Source organism: Pseudorasbora parva, chromosome 6, assembly GCF_024679245.1.
Source record: "Pseudorasbora parva isolate DD20220531a chromosome 6, ASM2467924v1, whole genome shotgun sequence".
Classification (NCBI taxonomy): domain Eukaryota; kingdom Metazoa; phylum Chordata; class Actinopteri; order Cypriniformes; family Gobionidae; genus Pseudorasbora; species Pseudorasbora parva.
In genome coordinates, this window is record NC_090177.1 from 33,850,947 (window position 1) to 33,874,013 (window position 23,067).

Genomic DNA, 23,067 nt, shown 5'->3' on the forward strand with positions numbered 1-23,067 from the left:
ACAGTTGTTCATTAACATGTAATATAAATAATTCCTTTAACATCATATTGCAATTTCATTATTTTATTTAAATAGACAGGGTCTTAAGTTAAATTGACTGTATAAAGACTAAAAGAAACTAAAATTCCAAGTAACAACCATGTTTTGGTTAATTACCTACATTGTGGCCTAGTCTGACAGTAGCCTTTGCTTAAACAAAGCGGATATACCTGCTGGCTATTGAAAAATGTAATTTTAGTAATGTAATTTCAGTAGCTAGTAATTTATTACTTTTTAGAGTAACTTACACAATACTGGTTATATAGCTTATACATGAATTGGAGACAGCAACTTGCAACTGTCCCTACACTGACAGCCATGAAAAACTTATAGCTTGACACAATAGCCTTGACTCTTAAGAAAAACACTGATTAAAAAGCTAAGAAAACATTGATTCAAATGTTATTACTTTATACTTTATTACTTTTATAATGCTTCACGCAAACAGTTTAGACAGTATGAAAAAACTTTAAAAAGTACTTTAAAAACGAAGGAATGGTCACACATGGCTTCTTACTTCCAGAAAGATAAAGGGGCTATATGAGCATATATGAGTATCATCGCTCTAGCTCATTCCTGATTGAAGGAATAAGCAATAAGCAATGTTGCAACCGTCCCATATAAATCACCATAAAATTAAAATGGACAATTTTGCTGAATAGCCTAGCAGTGTTTATCATAGCTAAATGATGTCTGTGCATTTATTTATTTTTATTATTATTTATTTATTTATTTATTATTTATGTCCCCTCGTAATCTTAAATAACTCTGAGCCTGGTAACTTTATCTCTTACCTCATTATATTATTATTATTATTATTATTATTATTATTATTATTATTATTATTATTATTATTATTATTATTATTATTATTATTATTATTATTATTATTATTATTATTATTATTATTATTATTATAGCAAATCCAGCACATTTGTAGTTTTTGACGACATCCCCCATAATCCCTCACAGGAAGTCCGTCATTTGTTGACGTCAAACATAATGGCGGCTTAGTGAAACGCACAGGCTTCGCAAGCGCCTTGATTTTGATCCCTAAAGTGAGTACCTGTATGGAATTTCTTCTATTTTTAATAATGGCACAGCTGAAAATGTTCTTAATAACGTGGTTTTACTCGTTATAGTCGTTCTATGCTTTCTAAAGGTTGTGTTTATTGAAGGAAGCAGGCCACTGCTGTGCTCAATGCTGCGCCTTCTATGTGCAGTTACATTATATATTATTAAAACTCCAATATATATTACACGTGTATTTGTATAGTTGCATATTTTAGCTGGGTTTTAATGACTGCACTCAATGCATTGTGACTAAATTTCCCTAAACATTACAAAATATCTAGCACAGTGTTAGGAAACAAACACATCTCCCAAATGCAAGTGCGATATATTCCAACGAGTCTTGTACTTGTAAATTAATCCGTTTCGCTGTAAACTTCGATCAGCTTGTCTTTCAAACATGCGTCACTGCTCATCATAATGCAAACGGCCTCGCTGTCCTCCTCTTCGCAGATGGCTGGTGACTCTTCTGATAAGAAGGAGCTGGACAGCGCAGTGAAGGAGCGGGAGTCCCGTAAGCGCAGTCGGTCTCGCTCCAGAGACCGTGATCGTAAGGGGTCTCCCGGCAGAGACCGCAAACGGCATCGGTCCCGTGAACGCAAGCGCTCCCGCAGCAGATCCAAATCTCTGGACCGGTGTGTAGGGCTGTTCTTCTCATGTCAACGATAATGCGTTTGTAATCTAACCCTAACTTTTCTTTATATGTTTTTAGAGACCGTCGTCAAAAAGACAAAGAAAGAGACAGAGAGAAGGACAGAGACAGGAACCGCAAAGACAGAGAACGAGACAGGGACAGACGGGACAAAGACCGGTCCAAGAAGTCAAGGTTTGAATCATACATGCCTCTCAAACCTTTTTTTCTTCTCAAACCTTAAAACCTGTAATTTTTTGTGATGTACTGAATACTGATTTAATGTAACCAACGTAACATTATATATATATATATATATATATATATATATATATATATATATATATATATATATATATATATATAAACCTAAATAAAATACTATAGAAATTCTTCCATTGATACTAAGATAAATGATACGATAGGATGCTACAAATGTATTATTATTATTATTATTATTATTATTATTATTATTATTTGTGGTGGAGCTGGTTAAAATAGCAGTACAAATCTAAACTCTACGAACGGGCCAGGAGAAAAAAAAAAATGTTCTTATGTGTGTGTGTTATAAACACTCACCAGCCGCTTTATTAGGTACACCTGTTCACAAGAAGTTCAAACTGAGCATCAGAACAGAAGTTGATTTAAGGATCTTTGAACGTGGCATAGTTGTTGCTGCCAAACGGGCTGGTCTGGGTATTTCAGAAACTGCTGATCTACTGGGATTTCCTCACAACCATCTCAAGGGTTTACAAAGAATGGTCAGAAAAAGAGAAAATATCCAGTCAGCGGCAGTTCTGTGGATGAAAATGCCTTGATGTCAGAGGTCAGAGGAGAATGACCAGACTGGTTCAGATGATAGAAAGGCAACAGTAACTCAAATAACCACTTGCTACAACCGAGGTCTGCAGAAGAGCATCTCTGAACAAACACAACACGTCCAACCCTGAAGCAGACGAGCACACCGGTGCCACTCCTGTCAGATAAGAACAGGGAACTGAGGCACATATCACAATTCACACGGCTCTACAAAATAAGACAATAGAAGATTGGAAAAACATTGCCTAAACTGATGAGTCTTGATTTCTGCTGCAACATTCAGGTGGTCGGGTCAGAATTGGTCGTAAGCAACATGAACGCATGGATAACCATATAAGGAAGAATGTGTGGGATATTTTCTTGCCACACTTTTGACCTCTTTGTACAAATTGACATTGTTTAAATGATTTTGGCTTTTGTGAAGTTCTGTCTTTTTTTGTTGTAGTTGGAAACTTTTTGTTGGTCTTCAGGGACTGAGTTTTGCTGTCAGTTTGCTGTTGCTGAGTTTTGCTGTGTTGTTTGGACACAATCTTTCTTATTGTACGACTATCATTCAATTTAGTTTTTTGCTCTATTCTTTTCTGACGAACTATCCAATCAGAATCTATCCTGCTTTAAGAGTTTGAGCATTTACGGCTCTTGTCACAGGATTTCAGTCAGGATGAGTTCTGGACTTCGACTGGATCATTGCAACACCTTCATTCTTTTCTTTTTCAGCCATTCTGTTGTAGATTTGCTGGTGATCTTCGTGTCATTGTCCGGTTGCATGACCCAATTTTGGCCACGCTTTAGCTCTCGGACAGATTGTCTTACATTTGACTCTATAATACTTTGGTATAAAGAGGAGTTCGACCCAATAACTGTGAGGTGCCCAGGTCCTGTGGCTACAAAACAAGCCCAATATCATCACCCCTCCACTAGGGCTGGGCGATATGACATATTATCATATATCGACGATGTCTCGCAAATATGTCGATATCGATAACAGTCAGTGTTATCAGACGATAATCGACATCATAAAAATGACGACTGATAAACTCACAGGACATTGTGTTGCCAAATACATTATAAATAGTAGTTACCATACACTCCCTTTTTTAGTGTTTTTGATGCATAACTACAGTAGCCTATATGTGTTAAAGCAGAACGTTGAATTATGGATAAGACGTTGGTTGTGTTTTCATTATACACGTGCAAAGAGAAGCACATTGGCTTGGCTAAATGTTTTAAAACGCTCTAAAAATATTATTGCCTATTAGGCTAAATTATAAATATAATAGCCTATTAATAATACAAACATTAATCAAACATGGAAACCTGGAAAACATTTAAAATAGCATACTAACGCTAAAAATAAAACGAGAGAGAAACCTTTGGGGGAAAAAATATCTCATCCTTAAACGGTTGAACATGTCTATAAAAGCTAACTATAGGGCTGTATTTTAAATACTATAAAATAAAGGTGTTAGAATAAAATTATTATAATATAAAAAATGAAAGAAAAATATATTTAAGTGATGTAAAAATGCGCATTAAACTCAGTTCGTGCAGTGACGGAGCACAGTATTCTGAACAGAAACGCATGAGCTACTCGCGTCAACACTGCACTTTGCTTAATTACATATTTTCGTTTCGAATCGCTTCGTTTAAAAGTGGACATTTTAAGCTTTCTATGCGCATATTTCTCATGTCTGTGAGGCAAGTAGCCTGCTGCGTTTCGGTTTATTTATGAGACGCGCTCAAGTTCATAAGAAATTAAAGCAATCACTCCCGCGACTTCAACACAATTCATGTCTTCCATTTGCATATTATTTATTAAACCCAGGCAATTGGCCAAAGAAACCTTTATTAAAATTAAGATACAATTTAAACAAAACGAAAGAATGCTTTCTACAAAACAAAACTTAATATTAAACTAGTAAATATAACCACCAAAATCATTTCTGACTCACTCGCATCTTTGCACTTATCATAATCAGAAATGTAAAAATACTATTATAATAGGCCTATTCAAACATAATATGCAAAAAGAAAGAAGACAAACATTGTTTAATGGCTACAACAAAGTGAGCTACAGATAAATGTCTGAGCTGGATTTAATTATTTTACAGGTGAGCGGTTCACGAGCGCGCCTGTGGATTATTGAGTCAAGCCAAGTCAGCTTTATTTATTATATACTAGTTCTTTTACAATGACGATTGTTTCAAAGCAGCTTCACAGTGTTAAACAGGACAATATTGCAACAAAATTTGATTCCCAGTCGTTCCGGGAAAACAGTGATGTTATCAGCTTATTTCGTTAATTTTAGTTTTAACATGAGTCCACACCGGTCCGCTTCGCTCATTACAGGCTCGTTCTCATAATTACAGTTAATGTGCCGGGCCGGGCAAGGCTCGGACACAATGAGCACAAGCTCGGGCTTGATCTTTTAGGGTCGGGCTTGATTTTTTGAGCACGATCTAAGCTCTAATTGACATTTACGGTGTCATTGCTGCTCGACCACATATCCATCGTCTTTGAGAAGCGGCTGCAGAGCGGGGCTCAAACGAGACCGCTAATGCTGGGTAGTGTTCGTGGATATGGCTGCGGAGATTAGTGGTTCACTTTCTTTCTTTTTTTTCTTCTTCTTTTTTTTGCAAAGCCTGCAGATAGCCTCTGTTGGATCCACTGGTTCACCATTTGCATTTGGTTTAAATCCATAATACTGCCAAATTACTGATGTACATCTTTTCTTGGATATTAAGCTGTCCTCCATTTTATGCCTGAAAAATTTTGTGGCGCGCAGGGGAGTGGGCGGGATCAGTGCGGAGTAGATGATATTATCGGATATCGCGATATTTTTGAAGGCGATTATCACCCCCAAAAAATTAACATATCGCCCAGCCCTACCCTCCACCAGCATGCTTGACTTTTAGTATGAGGTGTTTGTGCTGATCTGCTTTTTTGGTTTTCACCAAACTTATTAGGCGCTGTGCATTATGGCCAAACATCTCATCTGTCCAAAATAAATTGTTCTAGAAGTCTTGAGGTGTGTTCAGATTTAATTTTGCGTCATGTAAATTTGGCAACCCTTCCAAACATGCCATTCTTGACCCATCTTTTTCTAATTGTACTGTCGTGAACTTAATGGAAGTGTATGTAAGATTGTGGCCAAAACTGGAACTGCAGATGTATCCCCGTCCCCCTCTCCCAGACTCAAGGTTGCCAGATAGGTTGCAGGATCCAGCAGGAACGTTTGTAGATCTGCAGCTGTGGTAACTAGAGCAGATCTGGCAACCTGGATGCCAAAACACTACTGACTTCGTGATTGGTCGATAGGTGGAGGGCGGAGCTTCAGGCCAAAATACAACATGTCAACATCAACATTAGTGAGGGCTGCAACAACAACTTTATAATGACAATATCCTGGCCGGACTACTGTTGTCAGTGTTATTTGAAGTTAACATGATTTCTTAATCAAGGCCATTTTATGATTAATTGAAATACATTTCTTACAACAGTTCCTTTAACATTTAACATGTTAACTGAGCCCTGTAGACTGTGAGTTGTAGTTCTTGGGTTGTCTGCAATTTTTCTGTGCTTTACAAAGTCTGATCTTGGAGGAAATTTGCTTGGTCGTCCACTCGTGAGAAGATTGGTGTCTGTTTTAAATGTCTTCCATTTGTGAATAATCTTTATCATTGGAGAATGATGGAATTCAGATAGTTTGGAAATAGCCTTGTAACAAGATTCCTTTGCAGATTGATGGCAGCAAGAATTGCTTTAAGATCATTACTGATGTCTTTTTTTCTCCTTGTTGTTCTGTTAACACGCACCTGAATACTCCAGATCAGAAAACTGCCAGAACTGCAGCTTTTATAGAGGTTATCACACTTGCTGGTGATCAGATAATCAAAGGCATTTGATTAACAGTGCCTGACCGTTACTTACCCTCTTATTTCCTATGTTAACTGTAAGGGTGTCCTAGCTTTATCACCCATGGCTTTTTAATTTTTTATTCTTTATTTTTGCAAAACAAATAATGACACGGTGGGATATATCATGTGTTATTGTTCATCTGAGGATTTTTTTTTCAAATTTTAAGACCTACCAAGCACTAGATGATTTTTTTTTAATGTCCTGATACTGAAAACCATGGAATTCAATAGGGTGTCCTAACATTTTCACACACACACACACACACACACATATATATATATGCAATGTTTACATATTTTAAATATTTAGAAATAAAAATATAATGTAAATTTTTTAGTACTTTTTTAATAAAGTTTGCATTTTTCCTCCCAGGAGCACTTCTCCAAAATCCAAGGATTTGAAAATAAAGAGGGATAGAGATGTGAAAAAAGAGGACGATGAGGAAGATGAAAAGAAAAAGAAGGTGCCCTTTTAAAAGACATTTCATGTTTGAAGGTTGCATATAGTGTACCCTTTTGACTTTTCTGCAATCTGCACTATTTCAGGTGCAGCCTCTCTCTCTTGAAGAGCTGCTTGCAAAGAAGAAAGCAGAAGAAGAGGCAGAGTCTAAGGTAAAGAGATTTTATACATTTACGCAAATTAGTGCATTGTTTTTTCCTAAACATTGTCCTCCTGTTGCAGCCCAAGTTCTTGTCTAAAGCTGAGAGAGAAGCTGAAGCCATCAAACGGAGAGAGCAGCAGACAGAGGAACGCCGAAGACAGGTGGAGGAGGAGAGGAAAAAAAGAAGAGTATTTCAGGACATTGGCAGAAAGATGTTAGGTGAGAGGCTAGAACAAATAATAGCATCTGTAGAAAAATGGTTATACTTTTAATATTGAAGTTTGTAGCTTTTAGTCTGTCTATTAGCTTTGAGGCCATCTATATGGTAATGTATATGCCATTTTTGGTCTTTCTCTTTTATTCTCATCATCTTGCTTAAACTTGCAGAGGATCCTCAGGAGCGTGAACGGCGGGAAAGAAGAGAGCGCATGGAAAGAGAGAACAATGGGAATGATGAGGATGATGGGCGGCAGAAGATTAGAGAAGAAAAAGACAAAGGAAAAGAGCTACAGGCCATTAAGGTGATGAGCTTACACTGTCCTCACTTATTCTGCTAGAGAAAAGACTGAACAATCTTTCAGATCATTTTCTTGGAGAAGAGTAATCTTAAAAGCAAATACAATTTTAAACTAGGGCTGTTGATTTAACTAATTAATTAGTTATGGGGAAATATGATGTGTTAAATGCATTTAACATATCTGTCCCGCCCCAGACAAACGTATGTCATGTTACTTTTCATACTGTTGACTGGTGACAAACATGAAGCAGGACAACAGATCATATAGAATGCAGTTATAGGACCCTAAAAATAAAAACGCTTAAAGGGTTAGTTCACCCAAAAATGAAAATTATTTCATTAATTACTCACCCTCATGTCATTGGACATCTGTAAGACCTTCGTTCATCTTTGGAACACAAATTAAGATTTTTTTGTTGAAAGCTGATGGCTGAGAATGGAAATGTACTGAATGCCAATGGAGGCCTTTTTGAAGCCATTCACAAGACCCATAAAAGGCACTAAAGACGTCGTTACAAAGTCCATCTCACTACATTGGCTGTACAATAATTTTACAATGCGACGAAAATAGTTATTGTGCGCACAAAAATCAAAATAACGATTTAATCCACCAAATTATTGACGTGAACTCGATACATGCGCGAGAATATGATGCAGCTCCACCGTTCGAATCATAGCGAATGACCCGGAAGAGGAGGAGCGCCGCTATCGCGTGAGTTCCAGATGAGTTCATGCAGAGACCTACACGGAAGACAATAACTTGGCGGATAAAGTCATTATTTAGATTTTTTTTTTGCGCACAAAAACTTTTCTCGCCGCTTCGTAAAATTATTGTACAGTAACAACGTCATTAGTGTCTTGTGAGTGGGTCAGTGGAAATATACTAAATGCCAATGGAGGCCTTTCTGAAGCCTTTCTCAGCCTCCAGCTTTTAACAAAAATATCTTCATTTGAGTTCCGAAGATGAACGAAGGTGTTAAGGGTGGGTCCAACGGGTGGGTCCAACGGGCATTTTTGGGTGAACTAACCCTTTAAGGATATCAGGGCAAAAATGCCCCTGTTTGAGTGTCTCATATTTATATCATGATTTAGTTAAGCAATATCACACGAGTGCTGTTTTTGTCTCCAATAGCTTGAGTGCACATGTAATATTGTGTTTATACAACAGTTGAATACAGTGAGGAATATAAGTATTTGAACACCCTGCTATTTTGCAAGTTCACTCAACTAAGAAATCATGGAGGGGTCTGAAATTGTCGTCATAGGTGCATGTCCACTGTGAGAGACAATCAAAAAAAAAATATCCCAGAAATCACAATGTATGATTTTTTAACTATTTATTTGTATGATACAATTTGAACACCTGTGAAAATCAATGTTAATATTTGGTACAGTAGCCTTTTTTTTTGCAATTACAGAGGTCAAACGTTTCCTGTAGTTTTTCACCAGGTTTGCGCACACTGCAGGAGGGATTTTGGCCCACTCCTTCACACAGATCTTCTCTAGATCACTGAGGTCGCTGAGAAACACAGTTTGAGCTCCCTCCAAAGACTCTCTATTGGGTTTAGGTCTGGAGACTGGCTAGGCCACGCCAGAACCTTGATATGCTTCTTACAGAGCCACTCCTTGGTTATCCTGGCTGTGTGCCTTCCGCCTTTGAAATCCGCCTTTTAAGCAATTCGGCTGAATCAGTGATTCAATGACCCATTCGTAAAGAGAGCCATTTACTTCATTAAATTAACTTCATTAACTTCATTGAATTAATAGCTGTTTGAACGAATGACTCAGTGACTTCGGCTGAATCCAAATCGCCCCTCTAAACCCTCATTTACTATTCCCTACATTAGTCCATTAATACAGTTGACTTGAAGGAGTGAGTGAATTCGGACAGCCGTTGAGTGTACATCAGCAGAAAACTCGTTATTGCTGTGCAATGTAGGACAGAATGAGTGCACTTGATAACATCCACTATGGTTTCGGAGACCACTAAAAATGGCTGTCCCCTCAAATAATGCCCTAATTGAGGATATAGGTGACGATTTATTAACTTTTTTATGCATTTACCCCAGATAAAATATATTTTATTTCTAAAGCTACTTTTTTAATAATGATTTTATATTGTCTTTTAGGTGTAACTTCTCAAATTACTCAATTTGAAGTGTGAATTTGACATTGTGCAATTAGATAAATAAAAAAATATGAATCGCTTGACAGCCCTAATTTAAACAAAAATGTATGTGGTAAAATGTGGAAATACTAGATTTGACAGAATTTTAACTCTGGCAATTAAATAAAGTGATGAAGTCACCTTGATTGGCAATTAGCAGAATGTGATCTTAACTGTTACTAGATATGCCTTTGGGATTTCTGCTGTCAGAATATCATCTTTGCATGTATTTTTTCCTCATTTCCTGCTGTGCATTAGGTGGTTATGTGTCTTTTTGATGAATGGTGAACCAATACTTTTTTTTCTCTGTAGGAGCGTTATCTTGGCGGGATGAAGAAACGGCGGCGCACACGGCATTTGAATGACAGGAAGTTTGTCTTTGAGTGGGATGCGTCTGAAGACACATCAACCGATTACAACCCAATGTGAGACACCTCAAATAACTGCACATCAATGTTTTCAATGTCACATGAAAGTCCAGATTATTTTGTATATTTTACTGCATTTCATTTTGTCATGTTTTCGATTTATGTAGTATATGTGATAGGGGAGCTAGTTAATAGCAGGTTTGACTCTTCGTGTGTTTAGCTATAAAGAAAAGCATCAAGTTCAGCTGTACGGCCGAGGCTTCATCGCCGGCATTGACCTCAAGCAGCAGAAGAGAGACCAGTCCCGATTCTATGGAGACCTTATGGAGAAGAGACGGACACTTGAAGAGAAAGAGCAAGAGGAGTAAGATCCACACACTTCATTCAGTATATATGGATTGTATGTACACTACAATTCAAAAGTTTAGGCTCAGTAAGGTTTTTTTTTAAATATTAAATTACCAGTAATACGTTTCAGCAGGGATGCATTAAATCATCAAAAGTGACATTTTATAATGTTACAAGATGTTACTATTTCAAATAAACAATATTTTGATATGTCTTGTCTTTAAAAACATGTATGACAATTTCCACAAAAATATTAAGCAGCACAACTCTTTTCAACATTGATGACAATATGAAATGTTTCTTGAGCATCAAATCATATCTGAAGGATCACGTGAGACTGGAGTAATGATGCTGAAAATTCAGCTTCGATCAGAGGAATAAATAACATTTTCAACAAAATTCAAAGAGAAAACAGTTATGTTAAATTGTAATATTCCACAAAATTGCAGTTTTTTTTTTAATGTATTATTAAAAAGACCCAATGATGGTTTGTAACTGACACAAGGGAGAGATAATGCTTTTGTTATAGAAAATGAAAATAGTTTTAAATGGATATGGTATTAATTATTATGTATTCCACAGACTGAGGCTGAAGAAGGTCCGAAAGAAGGAGGCCAAGCAGCGCTGGGACGACCGACACTGGTCTCAGAAGAAGCTGGATGAGATGACGGACAGAGACTGGAGAATTTTTAGAGAGGACTACAGCATCACCACCAAAGGTGGGAAGATTCCCAACCCCATCCGCAACTGGAAGGAGTATTCACTGCCGCCACACATTCTGGAGGTCATCGAAAAGTGTGGCTATAAGGTCAGTGTGCTTCTGTTTGGTTTTTCTCCAAATTATGACAATTAGATTTGTCTGCAGATGTTTAAAAATCCTTGTTACATATAGCATCCATCCATGCAAATATGTTGTGTGTGTGTGTGTGTGTATATTAAATTGTCTTTAAATGTTCAATCTTTATCAGGATCCTACACCGATCCAGAGGCAGGCCATTCCTATTGGTCTACAGAACCGTGACATCATTGGTGTGGCTGAGACTGGTAGCGGGAAAACCGCTGCCTTCCTCATTCCCTTGTTGGTCTGGATCACAACTCTACCTAAGATTGACAGGTGAGCTCAATTTTTTCTGTCAGACATTTAAATGCCAACACACGTTCTGAGGAATCGGATCAAATGTGAGAAACTGCAATTGACTCTAGGATTGAGGACTCCGATCAGGGACCTTATGCTGTAATTCTGGCTCCAACTCGTGAGCTGGCACAGCAGATTGAGGAGGAGACTATTAAATTCGGCAAACCGCTGGGGATCCGGACAGTAGCCGTGATTGGTGGAATATCCAGAGAGGATCAAGGCTTCAAACTCAGGATGGGTTGCGAGGTGAGCGTAAAATACCTTCCTGTAACCAATTGTTATTAATTATTTATATTAATTATTTATATTGAATTATTCTTGATGCTGTTGATGTCAGGGTTGTTATACTTAACTAAAACCATAAATTAACATTTCGTTACTTGAAATATATATAAACTTATTTCAGCTAGTGGCCAAAGCAACATATTTCTTTAGTTTAACTTGTAGTAAAATAATTAAAACAAAAATCAAAACCGAAAATACAAAAAAATCTAAACTAATTAATAAAAAAAGCAATAGTATCCTATATTCAGTGATACTAAAATAACACTGGTCGCTGTTTATATTCGTAATAGATAACCTCATTGTAGTTGTAGATCTGAAGTGATTTCCTTCCTCATTCTCAGATTGTCATAGCCACTCCTGGTCGTTTGATCGACGTGCTAGAAAACCGATACCTCGTCCTGAGCAGGTGCACGTATGTGGTACTGGATGAAGCCGACAGAATGATTGACATGGGTTTTGAACCCGACGTCCAGAAGATTCTCGAGTACATTCCTGTAACTAACCAGAAGCCAGACACCGATGATGCCGAGGACCCCGAAAAAATGATGCAGAACTTTGAGTCAGGCAAACACAAATACAGACAGGTACAGATACTGAGATATCATGGTTTAAAAAGGAAATAACTGACTCTTTGACTCCCCTTTTTTAATCGAATTGGCACGTCGTATCATGTTTTTCAGACGGTCATGTTTACGGCCACTATGCCTCCTGCAGTGGAGCGTTTGGCCAGAAGTTACCTCCGACGGCCTGCTGTGGTGTACATTGGCTCTGCAGGCAAACCACACGAGAGGGTGGAACAGAAGGTCATCCTCATGTCCGAGGGAGAAAAGAGGTCAGAGTGCACTCGTTAACCGTAACCCCTCGTATTCAAGTGGAAGTTGTCATCAGAAATTTACTTAACCTTTTCTTGCAAATGTCCTTGTGTGGTAAACAGGAAGAAGCTGCTGGAAGTTTTGGCAAGTGGCTTCGAGCCACCCATCATCATCTTCGTTAACCAAAAGAAGGGTTGTGATGTGCTGGCTAAGTCTCTGGAGAAGATGGGAGTGAGTGCACAGTTTATTACTGTCAGTAATCTTTATAGAAATATCTTTCAGTCAGTAACTCCCAATCTTTCTTTTCCTCTGTTCTGCAGTACAATGCTTGTACACTTCATGGTGGTAAAGGTCAGGAACAGAGAGAGTTCGCCCTGTCCAACCTGAAGGCCGGAGCGAAGGACATCCTGGTGGCCACAGATGTGGCAGGCAGAGGTATCGACATCCACGATGTCTCCATGGTCCTCAACTACGACATGGCCAAGAACATTGAGGGTGAGTCCAACATTGTTTGCGTCACTTTATCCATTAAACCTTTTCCTTTTAGAACAGTTGAATGGTTATATCAGGGGACTTCCTGTTTCCCGTTCCCATTTTGAGGATTAATCTATAACTTTGCTTTTCTCAGACTATATCCATCGTATTGGCCGAACGGGTCGTGCTGGAAAGAGTGGTATGGCAATGACCTTCCTGACCAAAGAAGACTCTACTGTATTCTACGACCTGAAACAGGCCATCTTAGAAAGCCCTGTGTCCAACTGCCCGCCCGAGCTGGCCAATCACCCAGAAGCCCAGCACAAGCCTGGCACCATCCTTACCAAGAAGAGGAGAGAGGAGACCATCTTTGCCTGAGGCCAACCACTTACACACATTGTTGTTTTTCTTTTGTGCATCTTGTGACTGTGCTGTTTGTTCTCTCCATATTCTTCATAAGAGACACCCAGTAAAGCAATGGGTTATAAATCACAGTTTTCTGGCAGATAACCCATTGACAAGTGTATAACTCTGTAATAAAATGGCAGTAGACAGAAATCGTCCCTTGACGCCATCAGATGGACAGTTGGTAAAACATAAATTGTACACCTCTTGTTTTTTACACATTGTGTAATTGTGTTTGTGATTTTTAAATTGTGTAAAAATACCAATTCATTAATGCATTTGTAGATACCCATTTTCAGTCAGTTCATTTACTTTATTGATTAATAATAAAGTCCTGTAGACTGAATAATGTGTTGTTTGAAATTTATTTGAATACATATTTATGGCTTGATAGTAGATTGAATAAACTAATCTTATGGTAATTTATCATCCAGTTACTTAAGTTACACTGCCAAAAAAAAGTAACAGAAGATTTCACAAGCCAACATTAAAGGGTTACTTCAGCAATTTAGCATATGGCTTTGTCCCAGTAGAAACAGGTTTCTACTGGTATAAAGCCATTTGCTAAAAAACTGGACTACTTTAATGTTTTTATTACCTTTCTCGACATGGACAGTATAGTGTGCATACGCTCTCGCTCAAAATATAAAATATCTTAAACTGTGTTCCAAAGATAAACGGAGGTCTTAACTATGAGCAATAGTCTATATATTTAAATTAACCAACAATAATAAAGGCTGTAAAGAACTATTATTGTTTGTTGTCATTTGTAAAACCTAATGCATTATCTAATGCTACTTAAAGAACTTTATTGTAATGTGTTACTGGTCAATCCAATCAAACCTTTAGTTACACAGTGAAAATGAAACCGTTGCTGGTGGCAGAGACACTGAACATAAGAGCTGTTGGTATTTGACCACAGGGAGGCAGTGTGAACTTTGATTTAACACATTTAAATAGCCAAGGATTGTATCTACATCCAACATGTACCACATTAGCACTACAGTACTGCTGACTTTCCTATACACGTGAAACGTTGCAAATTAACTTATTCATATCAAATAGTAGAACAAAATCATGAACAAACACCATGGTAATTTAAGCCTATTCAGAAATAAAGGCTAAATCACATTTGTATCTTCCATTTTACAATAACTCACTTGATGAACCCACTTAAACTAATGAGATGGGTGAGCCTCCCCTCAAATGCAAGCAATATTGTCATGTCCTTGGCTGAGTTCAGGATACTCATGTGAGAGGGAGGGTCAAAAATCCACACGAGCCACCTGCTGAAATCGGGCTATTACAACAACTTCCTCTCCAAATGCCATTCCCAGACATTTGTGTACTCATCTGGGAAGTAAGAGCTGAAGTGCTTGCTCAGTGAAGTGAGGTGAGAGGTAACTATCTCTCACTATAGTCACAGACAAGGTTGTTTGTGTGGAGAAACTCAGTCAGATGGGGGAACATTGCTCTATTTTCTTCACAAAGGCAGTGATTTTGTTGCTGACTACATGTATAGATGTAGATACATAGAGATGCACAGTCTCCTTTGATAGAACATTTTAGACTGTTGAGCAAGCTTTCTGTGCTTTCTCTGAAGCTGTGGCCGATGGATGGTGGATGTATTCCTTACACATTTGAAGGAAGAAAATCTTTTGTTAGCCCTTATGTCCTGGGTGCTTTGTAATCAATTGTCACTTTAACTTGGCAGGCTTCATGGCTTGGTTTGTTAGCACCTAAAGGTGCATTTTGGTCTCCCGTCGCTGCTCTCTATAAAACCAAACAAATATAATTGTCACTGTATTTTCTCAATTTACATAGTTTTGGCTTAGCTTCACTTGTGAAATTAAAATATTTCTCCATGCTCACTAGTTAGCAACAGGAACGGTTTGTTGAATTCTGTGTGAAGTGAGTTCATCACAGATTGCTGTATTATGTCTTAATCATATCAGAGTTGCTATTGGCCCAAAGTTAATGTGGGTGGCAATAATGGACACAACATGCTTATTGTATTGGCGTAAATGGCCCCCATATGTAAATATGCACTTTTTAATAATTGAGCACAATTTTATATATGAAGGTAATATGAGTGTCTTAGTATATTTAACCCTCATCCTTCCTTCGGGTCATTTTGACCCGAAACACATTTTGTTCATTTTTCATTGCGTGATCATCGGAGTGGTCGAAGACCCAAGGACTTTAGATGCACTTGAACTACGAATACACACTCACAAAAAAAGTTTGACTGGATTCGAGGAGTTCTGTGGTTGCGATGCAAAAAAGTAACAAATCCTTCCTTCGCGGGTCAGTTTGACCTCCCCTAGGGATGAATGCAAGAAATGCTTCAGTGCTCAGAAAAACCTAATAGTGCTCAAAATTCAAACTAAAAATGATAAGACTTTACCAAAAATTATTTTATAATGTCATCGTGTGTCTACATCTGAATGGATACTAAAGAAGAACTGACTTTAGGACACAGGGGAACAGCTTTACTTCATGCAGAGCTAGGCCATCTAGTGGCAAGAATGAAATGTTTTTTTCTAAAGAGGTAAGCAATTAGCCTGGATGCCAGCCGAACTTTGCCCCGCCCACAATTTTTTTAGGTCAGGCAATTCGGTCTGGCCTCGCTCCATAGAGGAGTAACTATCCCCGAACAGAAACTGTTCGGACCAATGAAATCATCAGGGCGGGCTTTAGACGATGACGGACAGATGATCAACAGTAACGTAATCATTCACGTCATCAAAGGCGCTTGGGTTGAATTTGTTTGAATCCTTATATTCTCTGGGGGAAAAATGGCGTTTGGGGGGTAAAATGTGTGTTATTTTGGCAAGGTTGCCTGCTAAAATTTGCACTCATGGGTCTATATATCACATAATAGTCGCTTCAACCCGCGGACATAAAAAACAACCCGCGGAAAAAACGCAGACTTGGCAACACAGTGCAGTTGAACTATGTTGACGGTTGACAATGCGTCGCTTCGTTGCTCTGATTGGTTGTAGGTCTGTCCAATTGATGTCTTTCCTGGTTCGGTTGAAACACGCCCCATAATCACAGCCCAATGGAGCCGTTTCAGACTCATATTCTGACTAGAATTGAGTATGACCACGTCAGGCTAGTAAGCAAAGATATTTTGAGCTGAATTAAAAGGATTATGCATACACTTGTAAGTTATTTTGAATTTAAGTTGAAAGAATGTTACAAATATGCTTACATTGCTATTTATTTATTAATACAATCTATAATTGTTGTACTCCGAGGGAAGTATTTTTTTGCTTAGTGCAAGGGCAGTTTTGGTAGTGATGCTTAAGTTGCTGAACTGATAAGTGAATGAGTTATGTGTAAAACACTCTTTAAAACTCACTTGTATCAGTGAGATTTACATAAAACTGATACAGTCATGTTAATCCATATTGATGTCAGTGCAGTGTCTAACACCATGGTATCATTGCTAATGCTAATGCTACTTCTTAATATCAAGGTATTTGGATGGGGGAGGGATGTAAAATTAAGAGGACTAGGTGACAAGTTACATATTTTGTTGAAAGATTATGATATAAATAATGAGTGCTAAATAAGACTGTGTATCAAGATGTGGTTGAATATGGTTGCCCGCTTTAAGACAAAACAACAGTGATGCAAAAACACTTGCAATGAAATGTGAGCTTGATCAAACAATTTCAGACACAACTGGAGTGTTAAAAGTACATAAAATGTTTTTTTTTTTGTTTGTTTTTTATTATAACTAGTGGCATTTTCTTTAAATAGAAAGCATATACAGCATCAGGCAGGATTGTATTTTCATATTGTCAATAAAGAATAAGGGGCGCGAGAGAGTGTGTGCCTACATCACGTCTGAGGACCAAGTAAATGTCCATTGCAATTATCGTTCTACCTAGTGCATTTATTGCGTTAAAAAGAAGACATCAAAAAAAAAGAAAGAAAACTAAATAGTGCAATATCTTTTTCTCTACTTACACAGGAGAGGAAGTGTTAATGTTCTAAGGCGTTTTCTTTCCATGTTTGTATTGCATACAGATTCGAAGACAAAGGACTCAAATTATACCCATTGTAAATATTGTGCTTCTTAATACCTCAGGAAAAAAAAAGTGTTTGTTATGGATGCTGTATTGGTCCGCTAGAAAACAATGCAATGCCATAACAGATAAGGGAAAAAACAATGTTTCATGTACATTTACATGTATTAAGACATGTAAACCTAAAATAGTAGACCTTGTACAGTACACATCCCACCAAAGCTCTTTTACATTGAGGATAATACACACCGTTTCTTTTCTCAATATCAGTCAACAACGATTCATGTTCTTGCCTTATATAAAATTAGCTGATTTCATATCCTACTGGTCCTGATAAAATGCTGTTTAAAGGAATGTTCCAGGTAAAAAAAAACAAAACAAAAAAAACAATTAGGCTCTATTGAAACTTGGATTTGTCTCTCAAAGTCTCATGTACAGTAACATACTTACAATAGACGTCTATATAACAAAACAAACTCGGGAGGGTTTAAAAGCAGAAATGTGCAGCTTATATGAGTTCTTACTGGTTATGTGTTACCAAAATAATTACTGAGTGAAAAGTTTTACATGATCATGACAGTTGAACGACTAGATATAACTTTACATAGTCATGGTCAGAAAGCAAATTTATTTCACTAGTCAATGGTGAAGTCTTGTGGCTTTACATTTGAAACGGTTTATCCTTTATTCGGGTGTAATGCCTTACCCCTTAGACATTGTAAGTCTATTACTGTATGCAGACAAACTGAGGAATGAGTTGATATAATTATCTGTGGTTTAACCAACATGTCACAGATTCTGTCCGTACAGCTTAACTTGAACTTGGAACTTTCCTTTATTACATCAATCCAAATATGTATCATGGTTAAGCGTTAACATAAATAAATAAATAACAGTGGAGGTATTGAAGCCCATGAGCTTTTCAAGGAAAATGAAATGTGCGGCAGAATCCCCTTGTCTGTGGTCAGTATAAAAGAGGGTGAACTGTCCTACTAAATAGAATAATACTTACAACAAGAATCAATGCAATACTAAAGTAGATCAGAAAGAAACGATCAGATCTCATGCAACACTTGCATAGATTTTTTTTTTTCAGTCATGCTCTGATTTTCTTTGTTTTTTAAATATAGAACAATAGATTAAAGTGAGACATGTTGATAGCAAATAAAGATGCAGTACACTAAAAGAGAGGATTGGTCAAGGCATTTGTTAAAGTGGAATTTTACCCTGACTTCCACACCCCAGAACATTTCCCATGACCCTCTAATCTGCCTATGCAAGGTTTTGCTTCAAGATCGGCGGTGTAAACACAACGTCATGGACTGTGACATACAATACAACGTCAGTCTGATCTTATGTTAGAAAGGCAAGAGATACAGTGACTTGTCTAATGACCTGAGATCAATGTGTGACGTGGGTTGTTAACAGGTGATTAACAGCATGATTTCTTCCGTCTGGCATGGAGGACTCTTTTAATCCTGAAACACACTCAGTATGTGAACGCGAATGCTTATATCTACATGATTTGCATTCGATTCTTAGTATTGCCACAAGGGGCACTATAGCGTGCATTAGCATAAACTCTTCTTCTGTGGTACGTTTTCTCTTTCACATCAACAATACTCTAATAAATGCACAATTAAGTCAAATTTGGGCAAACCCTATCGTTGGGCTACATTTTCTAAACACATTTTTAACCCAACAGCTGGGTTTGTCTATATTTAAAAAATGCTGGGTTGTTTAAACCCACATTTGGGTCAGATTGAATTTATGGTGAACCAACAGTTGTGGTCTGACACATTTAGCTTGAAACACTTGCGTTCACACACTTGCATAGAGTATGTCCCAGTCAATGCAACGTAATACCCACTAGTAGGCATTTAGATTTCAGTGTATTTCAGGTCTACACATCAACAACTCTATGATTAAGCAATGATGATCTTCAGATTAGGCATCAATTTGGGTCGATAAGACAAGTCTTTACAATCTATATGAGGGAGGACGCTTCTAAAAGTGCATTCTGGGAGTGTACGGATCCTGTACAATCAACGCGACACAATCAATTGAGGGACAGTCAATTTAGCACTGTCCCTCTGGAGGACAATACATTAGTTCTGAGGACAAGAGGTGTTAAGGCATGCAACTATACATTCACTCAAGTCTCTGTGCATGTTTGGAAAGAACTGTGTAGTTTATGTGAAATCATACTTTAATACACATCCTACGTATAAACAATTCATTAAATCAGGAAGGTTATTTCTAATGAAAAATAACGATTTCTCTTGCTGGATGGCGATGTTTGGGTATGTACCGAAATCTAGAGGCCATCACAACAAATTAATTAATTTAGATGATTTACTTGTACGTTTTCTCACTACATGAGAGTGTACTGCAACTTTATGTGAAATTTTATAACCGTACAACAACTGACGTTACATATATTTCAATGCGTCTCACGTCAACAATCTCTGAGTGAGAGCAATCCTGACTTTGTAAACATTGCAACATTTGTTAAAAACAATACAGATCCATAAATACAAAGTAAAGTAACGTTCTAAAGATTTATATTCAGGATCTGGTGAAATTTCATTCGATATATATACACACTAGCTATTCTTAGATGCGTTACTAATATTCTGTTGCAGATTTTAAATTAAACAACAACAAAACAAAAAAACAAAAAGTAGATTGTTCTACTCTTATATACTTAAAGTTTTCTAAAAGTCCTGTTTCAACCCTAATGTGCAAATAGTCCTAAATATTTTTATTTGAGACATGCAGTGGTATAGATATACAGGTACGTATTAAGGCCAGTTTGAATTTTTCTACACTGGATAAACCTTAGCCTAAGCTGCTACAGGTAACATCCGAGTCTAGAGTCATGATAATGAGAAAAGGGAGAAACTTTGGTCTTAACACAAACTGGTTGATTTATGCTAATGTAATTACCAATAAGGTCATTATACTAGCGAGAAGTCAACATGTTGTCAAAGCAAAATGTGACGTGTTTTTAAATTGGCCATAGTAACCCACCCCCTTAGTTGCCCAGAGCCTTGGAGAGGAAAGAGTGGCGAGAAACAGAGGACAGAGGAAGATCACTCGCTAGTTAGGTCTTTGTTCTTCTCAGTAAAGACAAAGTCCTTGTGAGGCAGTTCACTCGGCAGCCATTTTGGTAATGCTAGTACAACTCCTACCTATTTAAAATGGGGATATCGCTTTGCCAAGCTTTACATTTTTTTAAAAATCACCCAAAAACAATGGTACAAAACTTTAAATTTAACTTTGTTAGCTTTAATAATCCGGTTAACTAATGTGCATGCATATTCTAGACAAAACAGATTAGGGTGCCTTTGATTAGCCCCTTTCACTGAAAGACGCCATTTTGAGTGTTATGATTTCTCATCATTCATTTGTTCTTTTCCTTATACTGTCTCAGTTAAGGTCAACTAATAGATGACTTGCAAATGTGTAAAAACGGTCAAATGTAAAGTCACCATTATTAAGTCAACGATGTTCAACTGTCAAGTCGCAGAGGAACAACATGACTATCCCAAAACGGACACCAAATCTGGTGAGCTTCATCTACAGTACTTCTATTAAAAAGCCAGTATATGGGCACTGTTGGGCGATAAAATAAATCCACTTTTCAGTCCTTCTCATTTCCCAGAAAAAGAAACCGATGACACTGACCTAATTAGGTTCTTTCTTTATGCGGCAGTACGGAAATGCAGGAAGATCGACTGCTTCTCTTCATTCTGGAGTTGAAATTCAACTCATGTGCAAACCCAGACTACAGTCCCAAAATGTTTACTCTACGACAGCAGAGTGTAACCCTGAATTCCTTTCCTACATATACCACATTTACACGGTGCTTGTGCAAGCGCCAATGTGTGCTACATCAATGAACGTGACCATGAAATATCAGTTGCCTGAATAATGTCCAGAGGTCGATTAATAACTGATAATGATAAGACTAGTGCATACAGGCTCCATGATAGAGGGCTTGAACCAACAAAATAGTGAGTAATATTCACATTTACAAGAGCGCTAGCAAAAAAAGAAGCCATTAAGATGCAACAAAATGCTACAACATCGTTCATTGTGACTCACATCCCATGCTATAAAAGTGCTTTTCCTTTTCCCATAGTGCCTTCTGTGCTCATTAGGTTAAGGGAGAGTGTATAATACGCAAAATAACAACGTTATATTTGACTCTGGTGGGGTAAGGGTTTCCAGAGGAAGCTCAAATATTGTTTTGATATGAACATGCATTTGATCTTAAAGGAGAAAAGCTGCCTGTCTTTTAAAAGCAAATGTAGTGCAATGCCTCAAACAATAACGACCACATAAGCTTAGAAAACATGATATTTTCATGGGCAACCATGGGCAGCTTTATCCACCAACACACATACACACATTGTGCATTTCCAGTTCCTCACCAGTTCCCATCACCCCGATTCACGACCCAACCCGCTCATCCCGACTCCTGCACGTGGACGGTCAGTAGTTGTCTCTCGGCCAGGCTCTCACGCGCTGGCGGTTGTGTCGTTGGTTGTGTCCGTCCTGCGAGTCTCGCTGCTGCAGGAGTCGGTTCTGCGACTCATGTCCGTTAGTGCTGTTGATACCACCGGGGTGGTTACGGTTGGGCGGGTACACGTCCCGGTACGGGTGAGAGTGGCAGTGGGGCTCGTATTCATCTTCCTCTTCTTCCTCCTCCTCCTCTTCTTCCTCGTCCTCCGGGGGGTGCAGGGAGCTAGAGCCACCTCGGCGGAGGGAGCGAGAGTCACTGGCCTCGTCGGAGGGCATGAGGCTGTCCTGCTCCCCCTGCTCCTCCTCCTCCACTCCCCCTCCACCCCCGGCAGGCGACAACTGCTGGTTCTGACAAAGAAAAAGAGAGATGAAAACTCTAAACCTCACTGAGGTCACGTTTCCTCTTTCTGTTTCACTCCAAAGAAAAATGACTCATTAACGAGATTTAGACATAAAATAAAAACACAAATATAAAACACATAATGTGCATAAAGTGGGGAGAAGTCTCACCAATGACATCCGGAAATTTAAAGTGACTGGTTACTATTGCTTTGTTCATACCAAATTGAACTTGTCTTTAGGACTTAATGTCCAAACTATCGTCATCTGTGAATGTAGTGTGTAGTCATGAGCCGTGTGACTATATATATATATATATATATATATATATATATATATATATATATATATATATATATATATACACACTCACCTAAAGGATTATTAGGAACACCATACTAATACTGTTTGACCCCCTTTCGCCTTTAGAACTTCCTTAATTCTAGCCTGACAAGCCAGAGCCACATCAAGATGTTTGGTTTGGAAACTCACCATTGACAGCTCAATTGGATAGCGCTACAACCAACCAGAGCAACGAAGGTGAAGCAGAGCTCTTTGAAAGATTAAA

The 23,067-nt window shown here is 38.0% G+C and overlaps 2 protein-coding genes across 6 annotated transcripts in view; one reads left to right on the forward strand and one right to left on the reverse strand.

Annotated features, from left to right (window-relative positions):
- The first annotated feature begins 1,005 nt into the window (after positions 1 to 1,005).
- Positions 1,006 to 13,875, forward strand: ddx23 (DEAD (Asp-Glu-Ala-Asp) box polypeptide 23). The gene is made up of 17 exons (XM_067446743.1): positions 1,006 to 1,097; positions 1,564 to 1,745; positions 1,823 to 1,936; positions 6,851 to 6,941; positions 7,024 to 7,089; positions 7,160 to 7,298; positions 7,467 to 7,600; positions 10,076 to 10,188; positions 10,352 to 10,495; positions 11,062 to 11,287; positions 11,448 to 11,593; positions 11,683 to 11,860; positions 12,241 to 12,483; positions 12,580 to 12,731; positions 12,834 to 12,942; positions 13,032 to 13,206; positions 13,340 to 13,875. Exons 2-17 carry the CDS (start codon positions 1,564 to 1,566, stop codon positions 13,561 to 13,563), a joined length of 2,436 nt encoding a protein of 811 aa, XP_067302844.1. The 5' UTR covers positions 1,006 to 1,097; the 3' UTR covers positions 13,564 to 13,875.
- A 161-nt stretch (positions 13,876 to 14,036) lies between these two features.
- The window catches only part of cacnb3a (calcium channel, voltage-dependent, beta 3a), a 74,938-nt gene continuing 65,907 nt past the window's right edge, over positions 14,037 to 23,067 (reverse strand). For 2 of the 5 annotated variants that reach the window (XM_067446745.1, XM_067446744.1), the window contains exon 14: positions 20,542 to 22,508. In XM_067446745.1, coding sequence (XP_067302846.1) covers positions 22,131 to 22,508 — 378 coding nt within the window. In that variant the 3' untranslated portion in view covers positions 20,542 to 22,130. Of the gene's footprint in view, positions 15,364 to 20,541; positions 22,509 to 23,067 lie in introns of those variants that run through there. The other 3 variants (XM_067446747.1, XM_067446746.1, XR_010905373.1) reach the window with 2 other exon arrangements.

Coding starts and splice junctions, on each gene's coding strand:
- ddx23 (XM_067446743.1), top strand. CDS start 1,564: ATGGCTGGTGACTCTTCTGATAAGAAGGAGCTGGACAGCGCAGTGAAG. Junction 1,746..1,822: donor AGATCCAAATCTCTGGACCG/GTGTGTAGGGCT, acceptor ATATGTTTTTAG/AGACCGTCGTCAAAAAGACA. Junction 7,601..10,075: donor AAGAGCTACAGGCCATTAAG/GTGATGAGCTTA, acceptor TTTTCTCTGTAG/GAGCGTTATCTTGGCGGGAT.